This window comes from Hypanus sabinus, chromosome 8 (genome assembly GCF_030144855.1).
Source record: "Hypanus sabinus isolate sHypSab1 chromosome 8, sHypSab1.hap1, whole genome shotgun sequence".
Lineage (NCBI taxonomy): Eukaryota > Metazoa > Chordata > Chondrichthyes > Myliobatiformes > Dasyatidae > Hypanus > Hypanus sabinus.
Genome location: NC_082713.1, coordinates 139,701,454 through 139,724,408, shown reverse-complemented (window position 1 = coordinate 139,724,408; position 22,955 = coordinate 139,701,454). Strand labels below are relative to the sequence as shown.

General features: G+C 37.9%; 1 protein-coding gene across 2 annotated transcripts in view; it reads left to right on the top strand.

Annotated features, from left to right (window-relative positions):
- The window catches only part of LOC132398487 (peroxisome proliferator-activated receptor alpha-like), a 67,200-nt gene extending 46,257 nt beyond the window's left edge, over positions 1-20,943 (top strand). For both annotated transcript variants that reach the window (XM_059978011.1, XM_059978010.1), the window contains exons 5-7: positions 6,171-6,370; positions 7,756-8,203; positions 15,520-20,943. In XM_059978011.1, coding sequence (XP_059833994.1) covers positions 6,171-6,370; positions 7,756-8,203; positions 15,520-15,767 — 896 coding nt within the window. In that variant the 3' untranslated portion in view covers positions 15,768-20,943. The remainder of the gene's footprint in view (positions 1-6,170; positions 6,371-7,755; positions 8,204-15,519) is intronic.
- Positions 20,944-22,955: the final 2,012 nt, after the last annotated feature.

Below are 22,955 nucleotides of genomic sequence, written 5' to 3'. Positions count from 1 at the left end.
TGTACTCAAAATCCTTTTGCTGTGAATTCCAACATACCATTTGCCTTTTTCACTGCCTGCTGTACCTGCATGCCCACCTTCAATGACAGGTGTTCAATGACTGATGTACAATGACACCCAGGTCTCGTTGCATCTCCCCTTTTCCTAATCAGCCACCGTTCAGATAATAATCTGTTTTCCTGTTCTTGCAACCAAAGTGGATAACCTCACATTTATCCACATTAAATTGCATCTGCCATGAATTTGCCCACTCACCTAACCTATCCAAGTTACCCTGCATCCTCTTAGCATCCTTCTCACAGCTAACATTGCCGCCCAGCTTCGTGTCATCCGCAAACTTGCAGATGCTGCATATTTAATTCCCTCGTCTAAATCATTAATATATATTGTAAACAACTGGGGTCCCAGCACTGAGCCTTGCGGTACCCCTCTAGTTACTGCCTGCCATTCTGAAAAGGTCCCGTTTACTCCCACTCTTTGCTTCCTGTCTGCCAATCAATTATCCACATCAATACCATACCCCCAATACCATGTGCTTTAAGTTTGCACGAATCTCCTGTGTGGGACCTTGTCAAAAGCCTTTTGAAAATCTAAATATACCACATCCACTGGCTCTCCCCATCCACTCTACTGGTTACATCTTCAAAAGATTCTATAAGATTCGTCAGAAATGATTTTCCTTTCACAAATTCATGCTGACTTTGTCCGATGAATTCACCGCTTTTCAAATGTGCTGTTATCACATCTTTGATAACTGACTCTAGCATTTTCCCCACCATCGATGTCAGACTAACCGGTCTATAGTTCCCCAGTTTCTCTCTCCCTCCTTTTTTAAAAAGTGGGGTTACATTAGCCACCATCCAATCCTCAGGAACTAATCCAGAATTTAAGGAGTTTTGAAAAATTAGCTCTAATGCATCCACTATTTCTTGGGCTACTTCCTTAAGCACTCTGGGATGCAGACCATCTGGCCCTGGGGATTTATCTGCCTTTAATCCCTTCAATTTACCTAAAACCACTTCCCTACTAACATGTATTTCCCTCAGTTCCTCCATCTCACTAGACCATAGGTGTCAAACTCAAGGCCCACAGGCCATATCCGGCCCGGCGTACAATTATATCCGGCCCGCGAGATCATTTTAGATAGATCTATTATTTTAGTTATTAATGGCCTGGTGACATGAAGCCTATGATTGTAAGTTAATACCAATCATAAAAATAATGCTTGCTCAGCAGTCTTCTTCATAAGAAACGGAATTTGTGAAGTGAAACACTTTGTAGTTATAGCAGAGACTGAGACACATGAGAACAGGCTGAAAAAACGGAGGCAATGAAAGCTGCGTTCGCACGCGCCCGACTGATCCGGCCCGCATGAAGCTGCATTTTGCCCAACCTGGCCCATGACCTAAAATGAGTTTGACACCCCTGCACTAGACCCTTGGTCCCTTACTATGTCCGGAAGATTATTTATGTTCTCCTGAGTGAAGACAGAACCAAAGTAGTTATTCAGTTGATTTGCCATGTCTTTGTTCCCTATGATCAATTCACCTGTTTCTGACTGTAAAGGACCTACATTTGTCTTGACCAATCTTTTTTTTTCACATATCTATAAAAGCTTTTACAGTCAGTTTTTATGTTCCCTGCCAGCTTTTTCTCATAATCTTTTTTCCCTTTCCTAATTAAGCCCTTTGCCCTCCTGTGCTGGTCTCTGAATTTCTGCCAGTCCTCAAGTGTGCCGTTTTTTTTTGCTAATTTATATGTTTCTTCTTTGGACTTGATACTATCCCTAATTTCCCTTGTCAGCCACGGGTGCACTACCTTCCCTGGTTTATTCTTTTGCCAAACTGGGATGAACAATTGTAGTTCATCCATGCGATCTTTAAATGTTTGCCATTGCATATCCACCGTCAACCCTTTAAGTATCATTTGCCAGTCTATCTTAGCTAATTCATGTCTCATACCTTCAAAGTTACCCTTCTTTAAGTTCAGAACCTTTGTTTCTGAATTAACTAAGTCACTCTCCATCTTAATGAAGAATTCCACCAAATTATGGTCACTCTTACCCAAGGGGCCTCACACAACAAGATTGCTAACTAACCCTTCCTCATTGTTCAATACCCAATCTAGAATGGCCTGCTCTCTAGTTGGTTCCTCGACATGTTGGTTCAGAAAACCATCCCGCATACATTCCAAGAAATCCTCTTCCTCAGCACCCTTACCAATTTGGTGCACTCAATCTATATATAGATTGAAGTCACCCATTATAACTACTGTTCCTTTATTGCACGCATTTCTAATTTCCTGTTTAATGCATCCCCAACCTCACTACTACTGTTAGGTGGCCTGTACACAACTCCCACCAGCTTTTTTTGCCCCTTTGTGTTATGCAGCTCTACCCATATCAATTCCACATCCTCCAGGCTAATGTCCTTCCTTTCTATTGAGTTAATCTCCTCTCTAACCAGCAATGCTACCCCACCTCCTTTTCTTTCCTGTCTATCCCTCTTGAATATTAAATATCCCTGGATGATGAGCTCAAAAACCTGGATTTTTGAGTAGATGTAAATAAATATAGTGGTTTTAATATTAAAACCGGACTCAATTTGTCATCTCTTGCTGCTGGTATGTTACAAAATCGTAACAGAATGCTGACTTTGTATTTGCCTAACAGTGTATTTATTTATTATTGTAACTTATAATAATTTCTTATGCTTGCCCTGTACTGCTGCCACAAAACATTAAATTTCATAACTTATATTCTGATAGCTATAAGGATTCTTACAGTTGTTATTATTTAAGTCTGTTCCAGCACTCAGTGAGGTTACGGTTATAGCTAAGTGGGGAGACCAATTTCCCTATAGTACTTCGTACTCAGAAACCTAAGTGTCAGCGTAACTCAGTACTAAGCAGCACAGCACCTTTTGTTTTATCATATGAACAAATGTCTCGCCCCGCATCTCTGTCAGATCATACTTATTTATTTTTATTTATGCTAATAATTTATGTCATGCACAGAGGTATGGATAATAGATCCACTGCCTCATATTTCTAGTGGCATGGACTTTATCCTGACCTTTAATGCTGTAGAAATTGTACATCCTTCCTGTGATTGTGTGTGTTTCTTTCAGGTCCATTGGTTCCCTCCTACATCCAAAAAATCAGATAGGTTATTAAGCTACACACACAAAATGCTGGAGGAACTTAGCAGGCCAAGCAATATCTGTGGAAAGAAGTACAGTTGATTTTTTAGGCCGAAACCCTTCAGCAGGATTATTAAGCTAATTAGTCATTGTAAATTACCCCTAATATGCAGGTCAGAGTTAGAATCTACCTGAATGGGGTGGAATTAGTTTTTGGGAACTTAGGGAGCTTCTTATAAATGTATGGTTACATAAAGTTCCCTTTGTTTTATTTTGTCTTTTTATAATATTTCCTTATTTTGCTGTTTTAACTCCACTCTTTGTAAAATTTGCTCCTCCTGTCACATTCTAGTTGTCATACACAAACCACTACCCTGGACTATCACTTCACTTACTTTTCTAAAGTTCACCATTCTGGTGACCTCCCTCACCCCATCCAACTATCTAGTTTAACTCCCTCTTAACTGCTCAGATTTTGATTCTTCCTGGCACCGGTCCCAGCCCAATTCAGCTAAAGTCTACCTCATCAAAGCAGCTTGCTCCATTCACCATGCTGATGTTGGTAAATTAAATTCCTATACTCTCACATCTACCATTAACTGATGCATTCAGCTCTCTGATTTTGTTGATGTTAAAGGCAATATGAAAATTGCTGTCGTAGTAATTTGGAGATGATCACTTTCTGGCTCTACTTTTTAAAAAATTAATTTCTAGCTGTTCATACTTCCCCAGTAGAATTTCTTTCTTAATTATACCTATGTTTTTGGTACCCACTTGGACCAAGACAACAGATCTATTTCTTCCCAGGGCAAGCACCTCCAATCACAAGGTGATGTTCTTAATCCTAGAAAAAAAAGATAGGAAACATAGCCTTGATAAAACCAGTGAAAATCTGCAGATGCTGGAAATGCAAACAACACACACAAAATGCTGGAGGAACTCAGTAGACCAGGCAGCATCTAAAGAAAAGAGTACAGTTGATATTTCGGGCCAAGACCCTTCAACGGAATCCTGATGATACGTCTCAGCCTGAAACGTCGACTGTATTCTTTTCCATAGATGCTGCCTGGCCTGCTGAGTTCCTTCAGAATTTTGTCTTTGTTGTTTAACCTTCATGACTCATTCTTGTGGTTGCAGAACATTATCTGTTTTCTTGATTATATTGTTCCCTATCCTTACAGCATTCAATTTTACTCCCTGAACTTGAATGGATTCCCTTATCCCAAAATTGTGATCAGGGAACAGACCCTTTAGCCAACCATGATTCTAGTTTTACTAACCTACCTACACATTTTATGCATCCCTCTATTCCCTGCTTGTTCATACATCAGTCTGTCTTTTAAACATTGCTGTTGTATCTGCTTCTACCATCTCCCCTGACAGCACTTTCTAAGCATCTATCACTTTCTGTATAAAAAAACTTTGTTTCACAAATTTTATTTAACCTTTCTTCTCTCAATATTATCCTAACCCATCTAGCATTTGACATTTCCAGCCTTTTAATTGCAGTGAGAGTGAGTCCCTTAAAGGAAAAAAAAAAATAGAAGTCATATCAGCCAGTTACCTTCTTGCAATTCTGGCTGTTGGAAGAAGGCTAAGGAGTTGTTTAATTACTGGACTTCCTTTTAGGGTATTTCTTAATATAGTTCAATCTGACTTCTCTTCTCCTCTGTTTTATCTCTTTTTCTATCAATCTCCTAGTCCTATCTTCTTAACAGAAATATAAGCCTATCTTTCATTTTATCCCATCTGTGGCTTTAATATGATTCTCTAATATAAATGTCTTGTTTTTAGTTTTGGTCTATGTTTTATTACAGTTCTCCATTATTTTACTTGCCATACCTTGTGTTATTTTCTTTTTAATCCTGCTTCTGTTTATAAATGTGTCTTTAATCTTTCCCCCCTCCACATTTACCCCTCTTTTCTCAGTATCTGCCCAAACACCTCATTTCCTTCCCACATTTCATATCTATATTTGTTCTGCATTTATTGCCATAAAATTTTTGGAAGACTGCTGCTAGTATATTTTTATGAAATTACAACCACCAACCTATGTACAACACAATCATTTCACTCCTTTCCCATGTTTCATACCTTTCTATTGGTTAAAAAGTGCCTCTCACCTCTAAATGAGACATACACAAGTTTAAAAGTACATATAATGCCCATTGAGAAATTCACAAATAAAATTTTTAACAAGTTTCGTGATGTTTTTATGCAAGACAGTGCTTAAATTTATTTCAGTTGCATTATAGAAGAATCTACTTATTTAGCAAACAAAAGCACTACATATCTATACTTTATATATTTCACACTAGTTTACATTCACTGTTAACTTTTTTCCCCAAAGAAGTGTAATCTTATGGTCCTTAATCAGACAATATATTATTTAACTTTCAGTAAAAGATATCAGTCAGCATCCAGTTTTAATAAGGGTCTTTAGTGCTTCATGTTATTGCAGTTTGATACAATTTTACCTTATGTTGCCTACATCTTAGGAATTTGTCCTTTTCCTTGAGCTAATTTATAATCCATTTTCTGGATATTATCCAACTGTCTGTGTAGATTACTGTGAGCCATGGAATTTGCTGCTGCTGTTCTCATCAAGAAATGATGATGGGGGTGGTGCAAGAACTTAGGTTTGATGGAGAAGAAAAGGAAAATAAGGAACTGTAAAGGAGAAGGGTTGGGAGTGTGGATTTGAATTTGAGGAAGGATAAATCATCTGGAATGGAGCTGAGTAAAGGAGAGAGTGTGGCCAAGTGAATGGCCATAAAATCAGCAGTATCAACAAAAGAAGAGGAAGGGGTAAAATCTGGCAGCATGCACTGAATGGGAAGAAGTTATGCTGGTGGTAGGTATAATAGCATGAACAAAAAGCAAAAATGAGGGAGAACAAAGATGGTATTAACCAAATTAAGGGGAGGTGAGGTATTGACATCATCAACTGAAGAGGGCAATGAAGTAGAATACTTGCTGCATGAATGTTTGGAAGGGCAATTGAATTTATTTTTCCCCCTCCCTGCACAGCTATTCGTTTTGGTCGAATGCCACAATCTGAAAAGGAGAAGTTAAAAGCAGAGATCCTAATACTAGAGCAAGATGTACAAAATTCACAGATGGCTGATCTTGTATCTCTTGCCAAACATATGTATGAGGCTTACCTGAAGAATTTTAACATGAATAAGACCAAAGCCAGAGCCATTTTGACAGGAAAAGCTAATGTTCCGGTAAGTCATTGTGATTATTCTCCTCTAATTTAACAAAGAAATAACATGTAAGGATTTGGCTCATTGATCTACTGTAACTCTGGTGCTCACTTTCTATCCTGTGATTTTGCCTGCTCTTCCAATGTGCAATATCTTGCTTTTTGGTTTCGAATTTTATTTCTTACTCCTGCATCCTTTTTGTCCATTATCCACTAAATTTGTCATCCTCAAGAATCTGTCTACTCCCTTCTAGTTTCTTATGGGATGCATTTCCATCCCACCTTTTCAGGAAATGCTAAACAATTCTGAGAGGAAATTCTTTGGATTGCTGTCCTATGGTATTAAAACTGTGGCATTCTGTTGCTGTTATCAATTATGGTAATCACCCAACTGAATTGGAGTTGATGGAGATGAGAATCTAGAAATGGCAGCATATAGAAGACAGATAAAGAAGAGGTGAGATTAAGGAAAGGAATATAGCTGTGGTATATGGTATGATTTCATTGTCATGATCATCATCTTAATGTTCCAGAAACTTTATATTGTTACTCCTCCCAGCTGCCTTTCTTTTGTTGTTGCCTATCATCTTGCTATGCTAAGCCTACAGTGTGAAGAAAATGAAGTAAGATGTAGTGTGCAATACTTACTCAGTGTTAAAATAATGACGCCACTGTAGCTCATTATAGTTTTGCTCTTGAAAGTTCAGTAGCATGGAAAATATTATAAGTGTTTAGCCTCCGATCACAGTTTGAAATGAAGTAAGTGCAAGACCTCAACATACATTCAAAAATCTTAATTCAGAAAAAAATCAACAACTTTTTAATGACATGTTTTGTCATTCCATTACAGGAAATTTGTTCTCCTCGTAAGTTACTCATTAATGGCAAATATGTGTTTTAATATATTTTGATTTGCTTTGAGTATAATTTGTCTGCAACATTTAAATTGCTTTCATTGACTGGATATTATTTTCCCAAAATGAACATGCAATTCTCCTCTTCCTTGTTAGTTGATTTTCATAAATTACTTAATTAATATTGAGGCATATTGATAAACCTGATGGTCCTTTTCTTTTTTTTCATTTGTTCTTTGTTGTAAGTGCCACTGTAAGAGATGTGTTTATAGAATGAACAAACAGATTAATTATTGATGAATTGTTCCTTTTTTCAGTATGTCCAAGATTAGTAAATGCACTAATTTACCTAAAAAAAACAAGTTAATTTGTGACTTTGTTTAAAAGCGAAATATCCTATTCAGCACCTGGCACTGCTGCTTATCTAGATTCTTCTGCAACGATAGCTACATTTGCTCTAAAAAGTACTTAAATGTCTTTTCTTTTGGGATTTTGATACAGAAGAAGGTTGTGATGTTCAATAAATCTTTCTATATTTAAAATATATTTTCAGCCTTTTGTCATTCATGACATGGAGACATTACGTCTTGCTGAAGAGAATTTAGTATCAAAGCAAGCGGTAAATGGCATCCAGAATAAAGAAGCTGAAGTTAGAATCTTTCATCGCTGTCAGTGTACCTCAGTGGAAACAGTAAGAGAACTGACGGAATTTGCAAAATGTATTCCTGAATTTGTAAGCCTTGATCTCAATGATCAAGTGACCTTATTAAAATACGGAGTTTATGAAGCCATGTTTGCCATGTTGGCATCAGTTATGAACAAAGATGGGCTGCTGGTGGCCTACGGGAATGGTTTTATGACTCGAGAATTTTTGAAAAGCTTGCGAAAACCTTTTAATGAAATAATGGAGCCCAAGTTTGAATTTGCCATGAAGTTCAATGCATTAGAATTGGATGACAGTGACTTGGCTCTCTTTGTGGCTGCCATCATTCTGTCTGGAGGTAAGAATGACCAACAGAAGTATCATTTTGCCAAACAATGCTTCTTTAACCTGTAGAAAGTGTTCGGTATATTGGATTTAACAGAAAAGAAATGTTAATAATCCTAACAGTAGCAGAATCTATGATGAGTTTCATTTGTTTCTTCAAGGACATTGCATCAATATTGCAAACTCAGAATGCAAAGCAAATGGTAAAGCATTTTTTACCATTTCAAGCATGAATAGTAGAAATATGGAAATGAAATGCTTTCCATGAAACTTGAGCTTATTGTATAGCAGTAGCTTGCAAATAATGATCTTTAGCTACACAAGCAAAGTTATCTCTCCGTTAATTAAAGTTAGCATTGTGAAGGGAGCACAAATTTAACAGTGTTATTCATTTAATTGCATTAAAAAGATGGTAGCATTGTTTGAAATAATTTAATTGTTTGTGTTTTCCTTAATTCTCTGAGTTGCTTATCATAACAAATACATTCTTCCATACAATATTACTCTACCCAATTTGTTCAGAAGTCTAGTTTACACTTTTTAAATATTTGGTTTCAACTAGCAGCTGGATTGAGCCTCAGTTTCCAGCATAATTGAACTCAGGGCATGAACAGAATTCCTATCTATTTTGACAGCAAGAATTTCTCATCCATTTTTAAAAAATTTGTTTCCCAGTCTAACAGTAGGAAAATGGACATGCAGGCAAGGGAAAACACCAGTGGTGGGAAAATACAGATGGATAAATTAGGGAAGATCATAGCTGTATATAAAGGAAATCATCATGCAATCAATCAAAATCATAAAATTATTTTGAACTAGAATGATATATTCCAATAATCATGGTTAATAAGATAAAACAGAAGAACATTGCATAATGTCAGAAGAGTAAGCATTCTGGATAGCATTTTAGTATAGCTAGAGGGCTGGCTGATAAGCCAAAAACAGAGTCAAGATAGTCATTTTCAGGGTGATGAGTTGTGAAACAGGACAGTGCTAAATCCTCAACTATTTACAGTTCTGTTAATGATTTTGTAGTCAGGAGACCACCACCTAGTAAGTATACTTAGTTATCAAGTTAGTTCAGAGAAAGTTAAGAAGATTTATCTCTGAGATAAAAGGGTTGTCCAGTGAAGAAAAACTGCTTTTTAACTCATTGCAATTCAGAAAAATGAAGGATAATGTTATTGAAAACTTCAAGATTCTGAGAGAACATTTCTGCTCATGGGAAACCTAGAACTGCAGAGCACAGCTTCAAAATAAGGAATTCCTTTTTAAAATAAAGTTTTCATGATAGTTATGAATCTTTGAAGTTCTCTACTCAGGAGCTATGGAGGCAATAGGATGACATGGGAAGATTTTGAACCATAGGAGCATCAAGGATTATGGAAAGGCAAAGTTAAAGGACAGGACCTCCAGGTTTGCAATTTCAGGATTGCTACCCATGCCACGTGCTAGTGAAGCTAGAAATAGGACGATAATGTAGCTAAATATGTGGCTAAGGAGTTGGTGCAGGAGGGAGTTCTTCATGTTTCTGGACAATTAGGCCGTGTTCCAGGGATGGTGGGACCTGTTCTGATAGAACAGGTTGCACCTGAACTGGAGGGGGACTAACATCCTTGCGGGAATGTTTGCCAGTTGCTGCTCTGGGGGGTTTTAACTACTTCTGGGGGAGGGGAGCCAGAGTGTTAGAGCAGATAGTGAGGTGGAGTAGGATAAAGGTCATGCGAGAACTGCAAGTACAGTGCATGGAGTAAAGCCAGATCTAACATATAAAGAGGCTTTGAGGTAAGAAAAGCAGAATAAAGGATGTAAAGGTAGTAGGGCTAAAGTGTGTATACTTCAATGCAAGAAGCATCAGGAACAAAGGTGATGAACTGAAAGCTTAGATACATGCATGGAATTATGATGTAGTGGCCATTACAGAGACTTGGCTGGCAGCAGGGCAGGAATGGATTCTCAATATTCCTGGATTTCAGTGTTTTAAAAGGCATAGAGAGGGGGGAAAAGGGAAGGAGGGGTGGCATTACTGGCCAGGGATACTATTACTGCTACAGAAAAGGTGGGTAATGTAGCAGGATCCTCTTTTGAGTCAGTATCTGTGGAAGTCAGGAACAGGAAGGGAGCAATTACTCTTTTGGGAGTATTCTCTAGGCCCCCTGGTAGCAGATTGGGAGGCAGATTTTGGAAAGGCACAAAAATAACAGGGTTGTTATCATGGGTGACTTTAACTTCCCTAATATTGATTGGCACCTGATTAGTTCCAATGGTTTAGATGGGGCAGAGTTTGTTAAGTGTGTCCTGGATGGATTCCTGTCACAGTAGATTGACAGGCCAACTAGGGGGAAATGCCATACTAGATCTAGTATTAAGTAATGAACCGGGTCAGGTTACAGATCGCTCAGTGGGTGAGCATCTGGGGACTGTGACCACCCTGGCCTTTAGTATTATCTTGGAAAAGGATAGAATCAGAGAGGACAGGAAAATTTTTAATTGGGAAAGGACAAATTATGAGGCTGTAAGGCTAGAACTTGCGGGTGTGAATTGGAATGATGTTTTTGCAAGGAAATGTACTATGGACATGCCGATGTTTTGGGATCTCTTGCAAGATGCTAGGGATAAATTTGTCTAGGTGAGGAAGCTAAAGAATGGTAGGGTGAAGGAACCTTGGGTGACAAGTGAGTTGGAAAATCTATTTAGGTGGAAGAAGGCAGCATATATGAGGTTTAGAAAGCAAGGATCAGATGAGTCTATTGAGGAATATAGGGTAGCAAGAAAGGAGCTTAAGAAGGGGCTGAGGAGAGCAAGAAGGGGGCATGAAAAGGCCTTGGCGAGTAGGGTAAAGGAAAATCCCAAGGCATTCTTCAATTATGTGAAGAACAAAAGGATGACAGGAGTGAAGGTAGGACCAATCAGAGATAAAGGCGGGAAGATGTGCCTGGAGGCTGTGGAAGTGAGCAAGGTCCTCAGTGAATACTTCTCTTTGATATTCACCAATGAGAGGGAACTTGATGACGGTGAGGACAGTATGAGTGAGGTTGAAGTTCTAGTGCATGTTGAGAGGAGGTGTTGAAGTTGTTAAAATACATTAGTATGGATAAGTCCTCGGGGCCTGACAGAATAATCCCCAGGCTGCTCCACGAGGTGAGGGAAGAGATTGCTGAGCCTCTGGCTAGGATCTTTATGTCCTCATTGTCCACAGGAATGGTACCAGAGGATTGGAGGGAGGCGAATGTTGTCCCCCTTTTCAAAAAAAGTAGTAGGGATAGTCCGCGTAATTATAGACCAGTGAGCCTTACATCTGTGGTGGGAAAGCTGTTGGAAAAGATTCTTAGAGATAGGATCTATGGGCATTTAGAGAATCATGGTCTGATCAGGGACAGTCAGCATGGCTTTGTGAAGGGCAGATCATGTCTAACAAGCCTGTTAGAGTTCTTTGAGGAGGTGACCAGGTATATAGATGAGGGTAGTGTAGTGGATGTGATCTACATGGATTTTAGTAAGGCATTTGATAAGGTTCCACATGGTAGGCTTTTTCAGAAAGTCAGAAGGCATGGGATCCAGGGAAGTTTGGCCAGGTGGATTCAGAATTGGCTTGCCTGCAGAAAGCAGAGGGTTATGGTGGAGGGAGTACTTTCGGATTGGAGGGTTGTGACTAATGGAGTCCCACAAGGATCAATTTTGGGACCCCTACTTGTCGTGATTTTTATTAACGACCTGGATGTGGGGGTAGAAGGGTGGGTTGGCAAGTTTGCAGACGACACAAAGGTTGGTGTTGTTGTGGATAGTGTAGAGGATTGTTGAAGATTGCAGAGAGACATTGATAGAATGCAGAAGTGGGCTGAGAAGTGGCAGATGGAGTTCAACCCAGAAGTGTGAGGTGGTACACCTTGGAAGGACAAACTCTAAGGCAGAGTACAAAGTAAATGGCAGGATACTTGGTAGTGTGGAGCAGCAGAGGGATCTGGGGGTACATGTCCACAGATCCCTGAAAGTTACCTCACAGGTAGATAGGGTAGTTAAGAAAGCTTATGGGGTGTTGGTTTTCATAAGTCGAGGGATAGAGTTTAAGAGTCGCGAAGTAATGATGCAGTTCTATAAAACTCTGGTTAGGCCACACTTGGAGTACTGTGTCCAGTTCTGGTTGCCTCACTATAGGAAGGATGTGGAAGCATTGGAAAGGATACAGAAGCGATTTACCAGATGCTGCCTGGTTTAGAGAGTATGCATTATGGTCAGAGATAAGGGAGCTAGGGCTTTACTCTTTGGAGAGAAGGAGGATGAGAGAAGACATGATAGAGGTATTCAAGATATTAAGAGGAATAATTGAGTGGACAGCCAGCACCTCTTCCCCAGGGCAGCTCTGCTCAATACAAGAGGACATGGCTTTAAGGTAAGGGGTGGAAAGTTCAAGGGGGATATTAAAGGAAGATTTTCTACTCAGAGAGTGGTTGGTGTGTGGAATGCACTGCCTGAATCTGTGGTGGAGGCAGATACACTAGTGAAATTTAAGAGACTACTAGACAGGTATATGGAGGAATTTAAGCTGGGGGCATATATGGGAGGCAGGGTTTAAGGGTTGGCATAACATTGTGGGCCGAAGGGCCTGTACTGTGCTGCACTATCCTGTGTTCTAAAATGAGAGTAGAGCTAAGGCCAAGATCAGATCAGCCATCTTAGTCCATGACAAAGCAGGCTTGAGTGATAATATGGACTTATCTTTTATCTTCTTTTCTTGTAAGACATTTCCTGAAAATCAAAAGGGGTTGGGGTGAATGCTTGGTAATTTAGTGGCTTAACAATCAGGAGATAAGATTTAACAGTTGTTGGGGGAGAGATCAGTAATGCCTGTGATCAGAAAGGCCAGGCTGAAACTGGTTGCGTTGAAGGAGGCAGAAAGCATGTGAAATGCCCAAATTGTGTTTTTTAAATACATTTTTTAAAAGATATATCCATAGTGAAATGTGTATTTCTTTTCATATAATTCAATGTACCTACAGCACAGTACAGGCCCATCAGCCCACAAAGCTGTGCTGAACATGTCCTTACCTTAGAACTATCTAGGCTTACTCATAGCCCTCTATTTTTCTAAGCTCCATGTATCCATCCAGGAGTCTCTTAAAAGACCCTTCCGTTTCCATCTCCACCACTACTGCCAGCAGTCCATTCCACGCACTCACCACTCTCTGTTTTAAAAAATTACCCCTGACATTTCTGTACCTACTTGCAAACACCTTTAAACTCTGACCTCTCGTGCTAGCCATTTCAGCCCTGGGAAAAAGCCTCTGACTATACACATGATCAATGCCTCTCATTATCTTATACACCTCTATTAGGTCACCTCTCATCCTCCATTGCTCGAAGGAGAAAAGGCTGAGTTCACTCAACCTATTCTCATAAGGCATGCTCCCCAATCCAGGAGTCTTACCATTAATGCTATATTCTGTCATCATATTTGACCTACCAAAATGAACCACTTCACACTTATCTGGGTTGAACTCTGTCTGCCACTTCTCAACCCAGTTTTGCATCCTTTCAATGTCCCGCTGTAGCCTCTGACAGCCCTTCACACTATCCACAACACCCCCAACATTTTTCTCATCAGAAAATTTACTAACCCTTCTCTCCACTTCCTCATCCAGGTCATTTATAATAACCACAAAGGGTAGGGGTCCCAGAACAGATCCCTGAGGCACACCACTGGTCACAAGCCTCCATGTAGAATATGACCAGTCTACAACCACTCTTTGCCTTCTGTGGGCAAGCCAGTTCTGGATCCACAAAGCAATGTCCCCTTGGATTCCATGCCTCCTTACTTTCTCAATAAGCCTTACATGGGGTACCTTGGCAAATGCTTTGCTGAAATCTATATACATCTACTGCTGTACCTTCATCAGTTTCTTTAGTCACATCCTCAAAAAATTCAATCAGGCTGGTAAGGCACGACCTGCCTTTCACAAAGCCATGCTGACTATTCCTAATCATATTATGCCTCTCCAAATGTTCATAAATCCTGCCTCTCAGGCTCTTCTCCATCAACTTACCAACCACTCAAGTAAAACTCCCTGGTCTATAATTTCCTGGGCTATACCAATTCCCCTTCTTGAATAAATGAACAGCATCTGCAACCCTCCAATCCTCCGGAACCTCTCCTGTCCACATTGATGATGCAGAGATCCTCGGCAGAGGCTCAGCAATCTCCTCCCTTGCTTCCCACGGTAGCCTGGGGTATATTCCGTACAGTCCCAGTGACTTAGCCAACTTGCTGCTTTCCAAAAGCTCCAGCACAACCTCTTTTTTAATATCTACATGCTCAAGCTTTTCAGTCTGCTGCGAATCATCCCTACAATTGCCAAGATCCTTTTCCATAGTGAATACTGAAGCAAAGTATTCATTAAGTACCTCTGCCATCTCCTCTGGTCCCAAACACACTTTTCCACTGTCACACTTGATTGGTCCTATTCTCTCACGTCTTATCCTCTTGCTCTTCATATACTTGTAGAATGCCTTGGGGGCTTTCCTTAATCCTGTCTGCCAAAGCCTTCTCATGGCCTCTGCTGGCTCTCCTAATTTTGTTCTGAAGCTCCTTCCTGCTAGCCTTATAATCTTCTAGATCTCTATCATTACCTAGTTTTTTGAACCTTTCGTAAGCTCTTCTTTTCTTCTTGACTAGATTTACAGCAGCCTTTGTACACCACGGTTCTTGTAACCTACAATCCCCTCCGTCTCATTAGAACATATCTACGCAGAACCCCCACGCAAGTATCCCCTGAACATTTGCCACATTTAGTTAAGTCTGGATTTGACAAAACCCTTGGATGATGGTTTAAGCAGAAGTTGAGCAGAGATGGGAGAGTTGTGAACTTAGCTTGTGGTCAGATGGGGCACCAAACAACAATTTGCATTTATATAACTCTACTAACTAGTAAAATGCCACCAACACTTTGTGAGAATACTATCAAACAAAATACAACATTGAACCATATATTAAGATGTTCAAACAAATGATCAAAGGCTTGCTGTAATGGAGAGAATTAGAGAGGTAAAACGATTAATAGATGAAATTCCAGAATTTGGTATTTAGGCAATTGAAAGTGGCTCATCTGTATGGCCAAAATTGGAAGTGCATAGGGATCTCAGAGGATTGTTAGGCTGTATGCAGCTGTGAACTTCTGTGAGTTAAAAAAAATTATTATTATTATTATAGCATTTTATTACCGGGGTGGGGGGTGAGAGAAGTTAACTTTTCAGTTGAAGCTGAAGTTTTATAATACTGTACTCTATAAAATAAAAATGAGGTCTAGCATTAAATATTTAATGTTTTTTTAATAGATCGACCAGGTCTGGTTAATATATCACAGATTGAACAGATGCAGGAGAGCATTGTTCAAGCCCTTCGCCTCCATTTACACAGCAACCATCCTGATGCTATCTACTTATTTCCCAAACTTCTCCAGAAAATGGCTGATCTCCGCCAGCTGGTTACAGAGCACGCCCAACTTGTCCAGAAGATTAAAAAGACTGAGACAGACACTTTTCTACATCCACTTCTGCAGGAAATTTACAGGGATATGTATTAAGAAATATTGTAGCTTGTTGCCAGTTTTCAAAGTTATAAATCTTCAAGCACTACTAAGAATAACAAGTGCAAGGATTACTTATTAGCCAAGAATTGTTACTCAGTGCTTTTCTCAGGTTTGCTTAACATGATTGGCTGATGTGCCTTGTGAGACTATGTAGTTTATTTCATCTGATCAAGATTACAGTATATTTTTAAATTGATAAATCCAGTGTATAATTGAGATATTTGTAATTAAGGAAGATTTGTTATAAACTAATCTATAGTTAATGACCGTAAGTTATCACAAATGCTAAAGTATCTATTTTCATTGCCCTAAATATTGAACCTAATCAATTGTGTTTCAGCAAGATGAAAATCAAATAATGATTTACGATGAAACACAAACTGAATGGATCATTTTCCATAAATTTCAGTCACTGCACTCATTAAAATGCAGAATGAAAGAGTACTGCTATTTCATGCAACATTTTTTTTCAAAGATTTGATATACGTCTTCTGATTTTTATATTCAATAATTAAAACTATATAGCCAGAAACTGTGAATAAATTTTAAGGATTCACAACTTTAAACAATTGATGAAAGATTTATATCATCGTATACTTCTATATTTTCACATCATATAAGTCAGTGCTAATAAATCAGATTCTGATTGTGTAGAAAAGGAGAAAACCACTACAAAGGATTACATTTCTGAACACTGCAAACATTAGGATATCTATTATACTAATAATCTGACAAATAAGTCCAAACCGATTTCCAAACGAGAATCTTCCAGACCTGCAACTGAAAACTATACTCTAATCATTTTTCAATGTTCTTCAGACCTCTTCCCCTCCATTAAAAAAAATCCATACGCCTTCATTTTATGTGATGCATTTATGGTGTTCAACCTGATATTGAAATTGTGAAAATAGTGTTCTCTTACAATAGTGATTTACAAAATTTTGTAAGATTCTGAACTTTCAGGTCATTAGTGGAAGTAAGGGGAGGGGAGGAATTTGAGTTCTAATTAAAGAATCAATTTAAGATTACAATAGAGCACAAAAGAATACTGATCACATTTTGTAGAAAAGCATGTTGGTTATGGATGCCTCTGGTAAATAGATTAGTCTGTAATCTCTGCCTTGAGGTGTCCAAAAATCTTCATCAAAGTTATATTATTAAACCCATGATTTTTTATATTCTACCCATCAACTGCAAATTTAGTACAGGACTTTTTAGTTAGATGGTTAACATCAGACTCAAACTGTTAAATTATTTTTGCACTTGGGGAGAAAAAGCTGTAACTAAAGGTTATTTTATAAAGGAAATGAAATAGAATGTTTTAGCCAAATTTTTAAAGGTAGGATCAGTCTGTGAAATAATCCTTAAATACGTAGTCAATTTAAAAAATAAAATTTAAAGCTAATTTTATATTTATGCAGTATAATTCACATTGACATTAAAATGAATTACAACTCAAACCTCAGCACACAAAAATAACAGAAAGTCTAAATTATAAGTTTGACAATTCTGGAAATTGAATTATTTTCACTGTTCAGGGACTCATTTAAAAACAAACTATTATGGAGTTCTGAAATGCCTAAGATGGCTTTCTAAGTGCTTCATGATTGTTGACTATTGTACAGTGTTTCCCTTATTGATGATTAAATGTAAATACTTGGAAACACTAATGCACAATTTTACTTTGGCTACCATTAAAACTACTACTACTACTACAAAAAACATATCTATAATTAGTATGCGTATTTGCATGTAGAATATCAAATGGTACTGCCAAATGCTTTATCAAAATAATAGTAATTCAGCTTCATGTTTGGGGCTTGCGCACTTTTTTAACTGTTGGTTGCCATAACTATCCATTTGTTGCACAGTACTTTTCTATTGAAACTTTCATGATATTCATTACAAACTGCCTTTTCCTGAAATACACAATTTCTAAGTACCTTTTATGAATTTGTACATGGATATTCCAATCTTCCACCTTTTGACTCCTAACCATAGGAAAGAGACTGAAAATTAGATTGTGAAATATCTATAACCTATGAGAAAAAATATCTATGAGAAAAACTAGAATAATATTATGTTAGAAAAGTATAAATCCAACAATATTGATTTTCCTAATTTGTTGTTTATGCAGTACAGTTTTATTTCTAAGATAAGTTGGTAAACATTTTCAATTTTAACCTCATTTGATTCCTGCAGGAATCCAGTTTTGAATACATATTGTATTCTTTTCCATTATTCATTTGGTTTTAATATTTAGATTTAATACAGATGCTTTCCTAATGTACAGGATGATAAATTTCACATTCTATTTAGTTTTCATTCAGTAAAATTTTCTATAGCTATTCCCCAACTGAACTTCTGTCAGTTTCTTAATATGAATTTTCAACAAATAATGTTTTTATCCTTCTGCTGTTATTTATGCACCAATTCAAATCAACAAAATATTCATGCCCTTTCTTGGATTTTTGCTTATTATGTTTTTATTGTGCCAATGGTACATTATCATTTTTCAGATCTTTTTATATATTTCTTTTAAAGAGAAAGCAATCCAATGTCAGTAACAAAATATGAAAAGAGCTTTTTAAATGTGCTAATAGTTTAGGAAAGTATAATTTCCTAACTCTGAAAATATGATTACTTCATTAATTGTTACATTTAAATTAAGCTAAACCAAACACAAATCAGGTACCTGTTTTATACAAATGTGACTAACACAGTGCAATCATTAATTTCTAATGCCCAAGCGTCCTTTTGTACCTTTAAATTCTTAATAATGGTACTTTATTACAGTAATTTGCAGTACAATAATTGAGGCACTGAATAGTTATTATTTAATGTTAATTACATTGGAACTCAAACTTTGTAACTTACAGCAAAGTGCCTTTGGCCCACGATGTTGTGCTCACCCTTTAAGCTTGTGTAAGCTCAATCTAACACTTCGCTCCCACATAGCCCTCCATTTTTCTTTCAACCAGACACCTTTAAAATCACAGTTTAGGTAAATCAAAGCCCGTTTTTCCAAAGTGAATTAATTGTTTGTAAAATCACTGAGAATTTCACTGTAATACCATATTCCTATTATGCTCTTTGCTTACCCAGGAAAACAGTTGTACTTGAGTTTTGATTATAGTAAGGCAGAGTATTTTTTGTACAGGTCGGGTCGAGTACAAGTCAACATTGTAATTGCCAGTTTTAGGGATTCAATTAGAACATTTATTTAGCAAACAAGAGGAAATCTGCAGATGCTGGAAATTCAAACAACAACACACACAAAATGCTGGTGGAACACAGCAGGCCAGGCAGCATCTATAGGGAGAAGCGCTGTTGACGTTTCGGGCCGAGACCCTTTGACAGCGCTTCTCCCTATAGATGCTGCCTGGCCTACTGTGATCCACCAGCATTTTGTGTGTGTTGTTATTTATTTAGCAAATTTAGATTTCTGTTATGTGTGTGCCAATTTTTATGCCATTGACCCTGTCACTGGGCTTGTTTGCCATCTTTTTGATTCATGGAGTATCTTAATTGTTAATTAAAGGGGACTGAACTGTTTTAAATTTAGTGCTGGTTGATACTGCAAAATTGATAAAAATCTAAATAGTAAATCAAAAGTGCTTCCATTGCAGAAAGGGGTAATATTCAGGTACTAAAATATTCTGCCACTGTCATTTAGTATACTACTCACAGCAATAAGTTAATGGTTTATAAACTAACAAAAACAGCACTAAGTAGCAATATCCCCTCTCAGTTTTGATGTGCTTGGTTATTTTACACTTGTATTGATTTTCTCCTTTTTATGTATCGCATGGACATTACAATCATAAGTGGCATTAAATAGTCAGAAGTGGCTAGAAATAGTCAATAAAATCTCATACAAAATAGTTCTCAGATTCCAGGTTCAACATCTGTACAATTAAAAGCTTTGTTAGTACACTCAAGATTAAAAAAAAACCCTACAAACACATTTAGATTGTACAGAGTTGTTTTGACAATGTTTTTATGTCTGTGATTACTTTTATGTTTCTGGTTGTTTTTTTAAAATTTCCTTGCATTTACTATTTTTAAGGCAGGAAACAATTTGAAACTGACTTTATGAATGTTCTTAGTGTTGCAACATCATTTGACAGAAAGATTTGTATTGCTGCCAAGATATTCCAACATGATGCATAATGGATAAGGTGGCATTTTTAAAAGGATCTTTTTCAGTGGTGGCTCTAATAGTTAGGAAAATATAAAAGTTCTGACAGAGTATTGTATTCTGATTGAATGTAAGCCTTGAGTCTCATGCCTTGATGTTTGAATGTGTTGCATACATTTAATCTCCAGCATGGATGTTCTCAGAAGTGTGTGAGCTTGGTTTCTTTCAATGGTATACCCATTTTGAAAATGATGAAACTTTGTTATTTTTCTCAGTAATGCAAAAACAAAGTCATGGTATTTAAAATCAGATATTTGCTTGACTTCAGATTGTTTGTTTGAGATCCTAATTAATACAATTTTCAAAGTGCCAGAAGCCTGAATTCATACAGCCAAAAGAGGTTAATTTCTAATCTTTATTGCAGATGATTTTTGTAAACTTTTATCAGTAACATTGCAAAATATAGTATCAAAAATGCATCTACAGGTGTCCAAGTTGCTTATTTCCTCAGGTTAAAGCAAATCTTGCAGAAGATGTGTAAATATAGGGGGATGTTGCTTCTGAAAAACAGCCTTAGACTGGTATTCCGACCCAAGACAGAACAATATTATTTTTGCACTTTATCATGAATGATATTCATCAATTAATCAATATATGTTTATACTGGCAACTGTTTAAAATATATAAGCATGGAAAATGCATGGGGAATATTGCCAGTAGGAGGATCCCTAGGTTAGGTTTCACAGCAGTTGATAGAAATGGTGAAATTTATCCTTTCCAACAATAACATTTATACACAGATGTGTTCTGTAACTTAAAAATAAAGGATAGTGCTTCAATATATAAATTACATAATGCCTTTTTGAGCTCTGATAATTTTGTGTGTGAACGCAAGAGATTGACGTATGTACAAATGAAACTTGTGTTGTAAAACTTACTGAACTTATCTTTGAAATCAAGAAATGTTTGTACCTTCACTTTTGAAAATCAATAAAACTGAATTTAAATGAAATGTAAAAATGTTACATTTTTATGGAAGTTACAGAATCCAAATATGGATTGATACTTACATAGTAGAAATTTTAAACGAGTCAAAGAACTAAAGAACAGGGTTCTTATGTTTGACAATGGTAGGGAGGTAGATCAGGTGACCTTGAGCCAATGCAATGGAGTTCTATAGATGAACTGATGAGGAACACTAGAAGAGTCAGGAGTACCAAATATGTAATGATGTTAACTCTCCAGAAACTAGAGACAAACCATTGCGGATAAGGAAGACCTCATGGACATGTGGACCGGGACTACAAGGAACACCTGGCCAGCATAGACTCCATTCCTGGGTAATAGCATTTCTCTTCATTGATTATCCTTGGAGGGTCAGGGAATTCCAGTGGGTGTGCGTACAGGTAGTTAGTTTGTGAACCCACATGCTTTTTACTTGAGACAATAAAGGTTGCTTTTTGGTAAGTAACAGCTTCTCTGCCTCATTATTACAAGGAGTGATTCTAGTAACAACTGGCTGACAGACAGGAGGCGAAGAGTGGGAATTAATTGGTTGTCTGCCAGTGACTGTGTGCCACAGGGCTCGGTGTTGGGACTGCTTCTTTTCACAGTGTATTTTAATGATTTGGATGAAGGATTTGATGGTTTCGTGAAAGTTATGATAAGTGGAAGGGCAAGTAGTGTTGAAGCAAGGTGTCTGCAGAAAGACAGATTGAGAGAATGGGCAAAGAAGTGGCAGATAGAATATAATGTAGGTTAGTGCATGGTTGTGCACTTTGGTAGGAGGAATAATGGCATAGGCTGTAAATGAGGGTGAAAATACAAAAATCAGAAGTGCGAGAATTTGGGAGTTCTCATGCAGGATTTCCTAAAATGTTAACTTGCAGGTTGAGTTGGTGGTAAAGAAGACATACAATATTATTTATTTTGAGAGGACTAGAATACAAAAGCAGGATGAAATGCTGGGGCTTTATAAGGCATTGGAGAGGATGCTCATGAGAATGATCCCTGAAATGATAGGCTTAACGTATGAAGAATGTTTAATAGCTCTGGACCTGCACTCACTGAAGTTTAGAATGAGGGATCTCATTGAAACCTATTGAATATTGAAAGGTCTGGATAGAGTGGTTATGGAGGGGATGCCCCCTAGAGTGGGGGGGGGGGGGAATCTAGGATTAGAGGGCATCACCTCAACTGAGAGACATCCATTTAGAACAGAAATTTATTTTGTGTGTGGTGAATCTGCAGAATTCTGTCACAGAAGCTGTGCAAGCCAAGTCATTGGGTATATTTAAGACAGATGTTGATAGGTTCTTGATTAATTGGGGCATTAATGGTTACACAGAGAAGGCAGGAGAATGGGGTTGAGGGGGATAATAAACCAGTCATGGTGGAGTAGATGGGGTGGTCTGAGTCTGTTCCTGTAAGATATGTATCCATGCAAGGAAGGAGCAATTGATATTGTTGATGAGCAAACTGCCATTCGCATCTGACAAAGTCTCCAGGAGCAGCTTATTGTTCTGTCCAGGTGCAAAGGGACAGTTCATAGTTGTCCACAATGCAAGGGACACTACCACTCAGCACATATGAATTTATTCTATTATCCTATTCTGCAGGAGCAGATAGTTGAGCTCTGCACACTTAACTATGCAGTGTCAGCAAAGCTCCTACTGCAATTGCAGACAGCTACACTGCAGGCTCTGGGTGACTATGTGTCTGTCAGGTGCCATTCTGGAGGATGGAATGATGGTTGTGTGGTTAAGGTCCCAGCAAATTTGGTGCACAAGACCACTCACTATCTGTTCAGAACAATGGTTCACCTCCCTGCACAGACTCGTGATCAACACACTTGGCTTGCCTTAGTCATCCCAGAGTGCATCAACTAAGTAGTAACAGTAATCTGAATATAGCCCAATATAGCCACAAGCTTGTCATTATTCATCAAGGATAGATTTGAAGAGAAAGTCATCTAACCACTAAGGTGCATGTGCAATATACAATGTATATTTTCCTTTCTAATATCCTCTCTACAACCACTC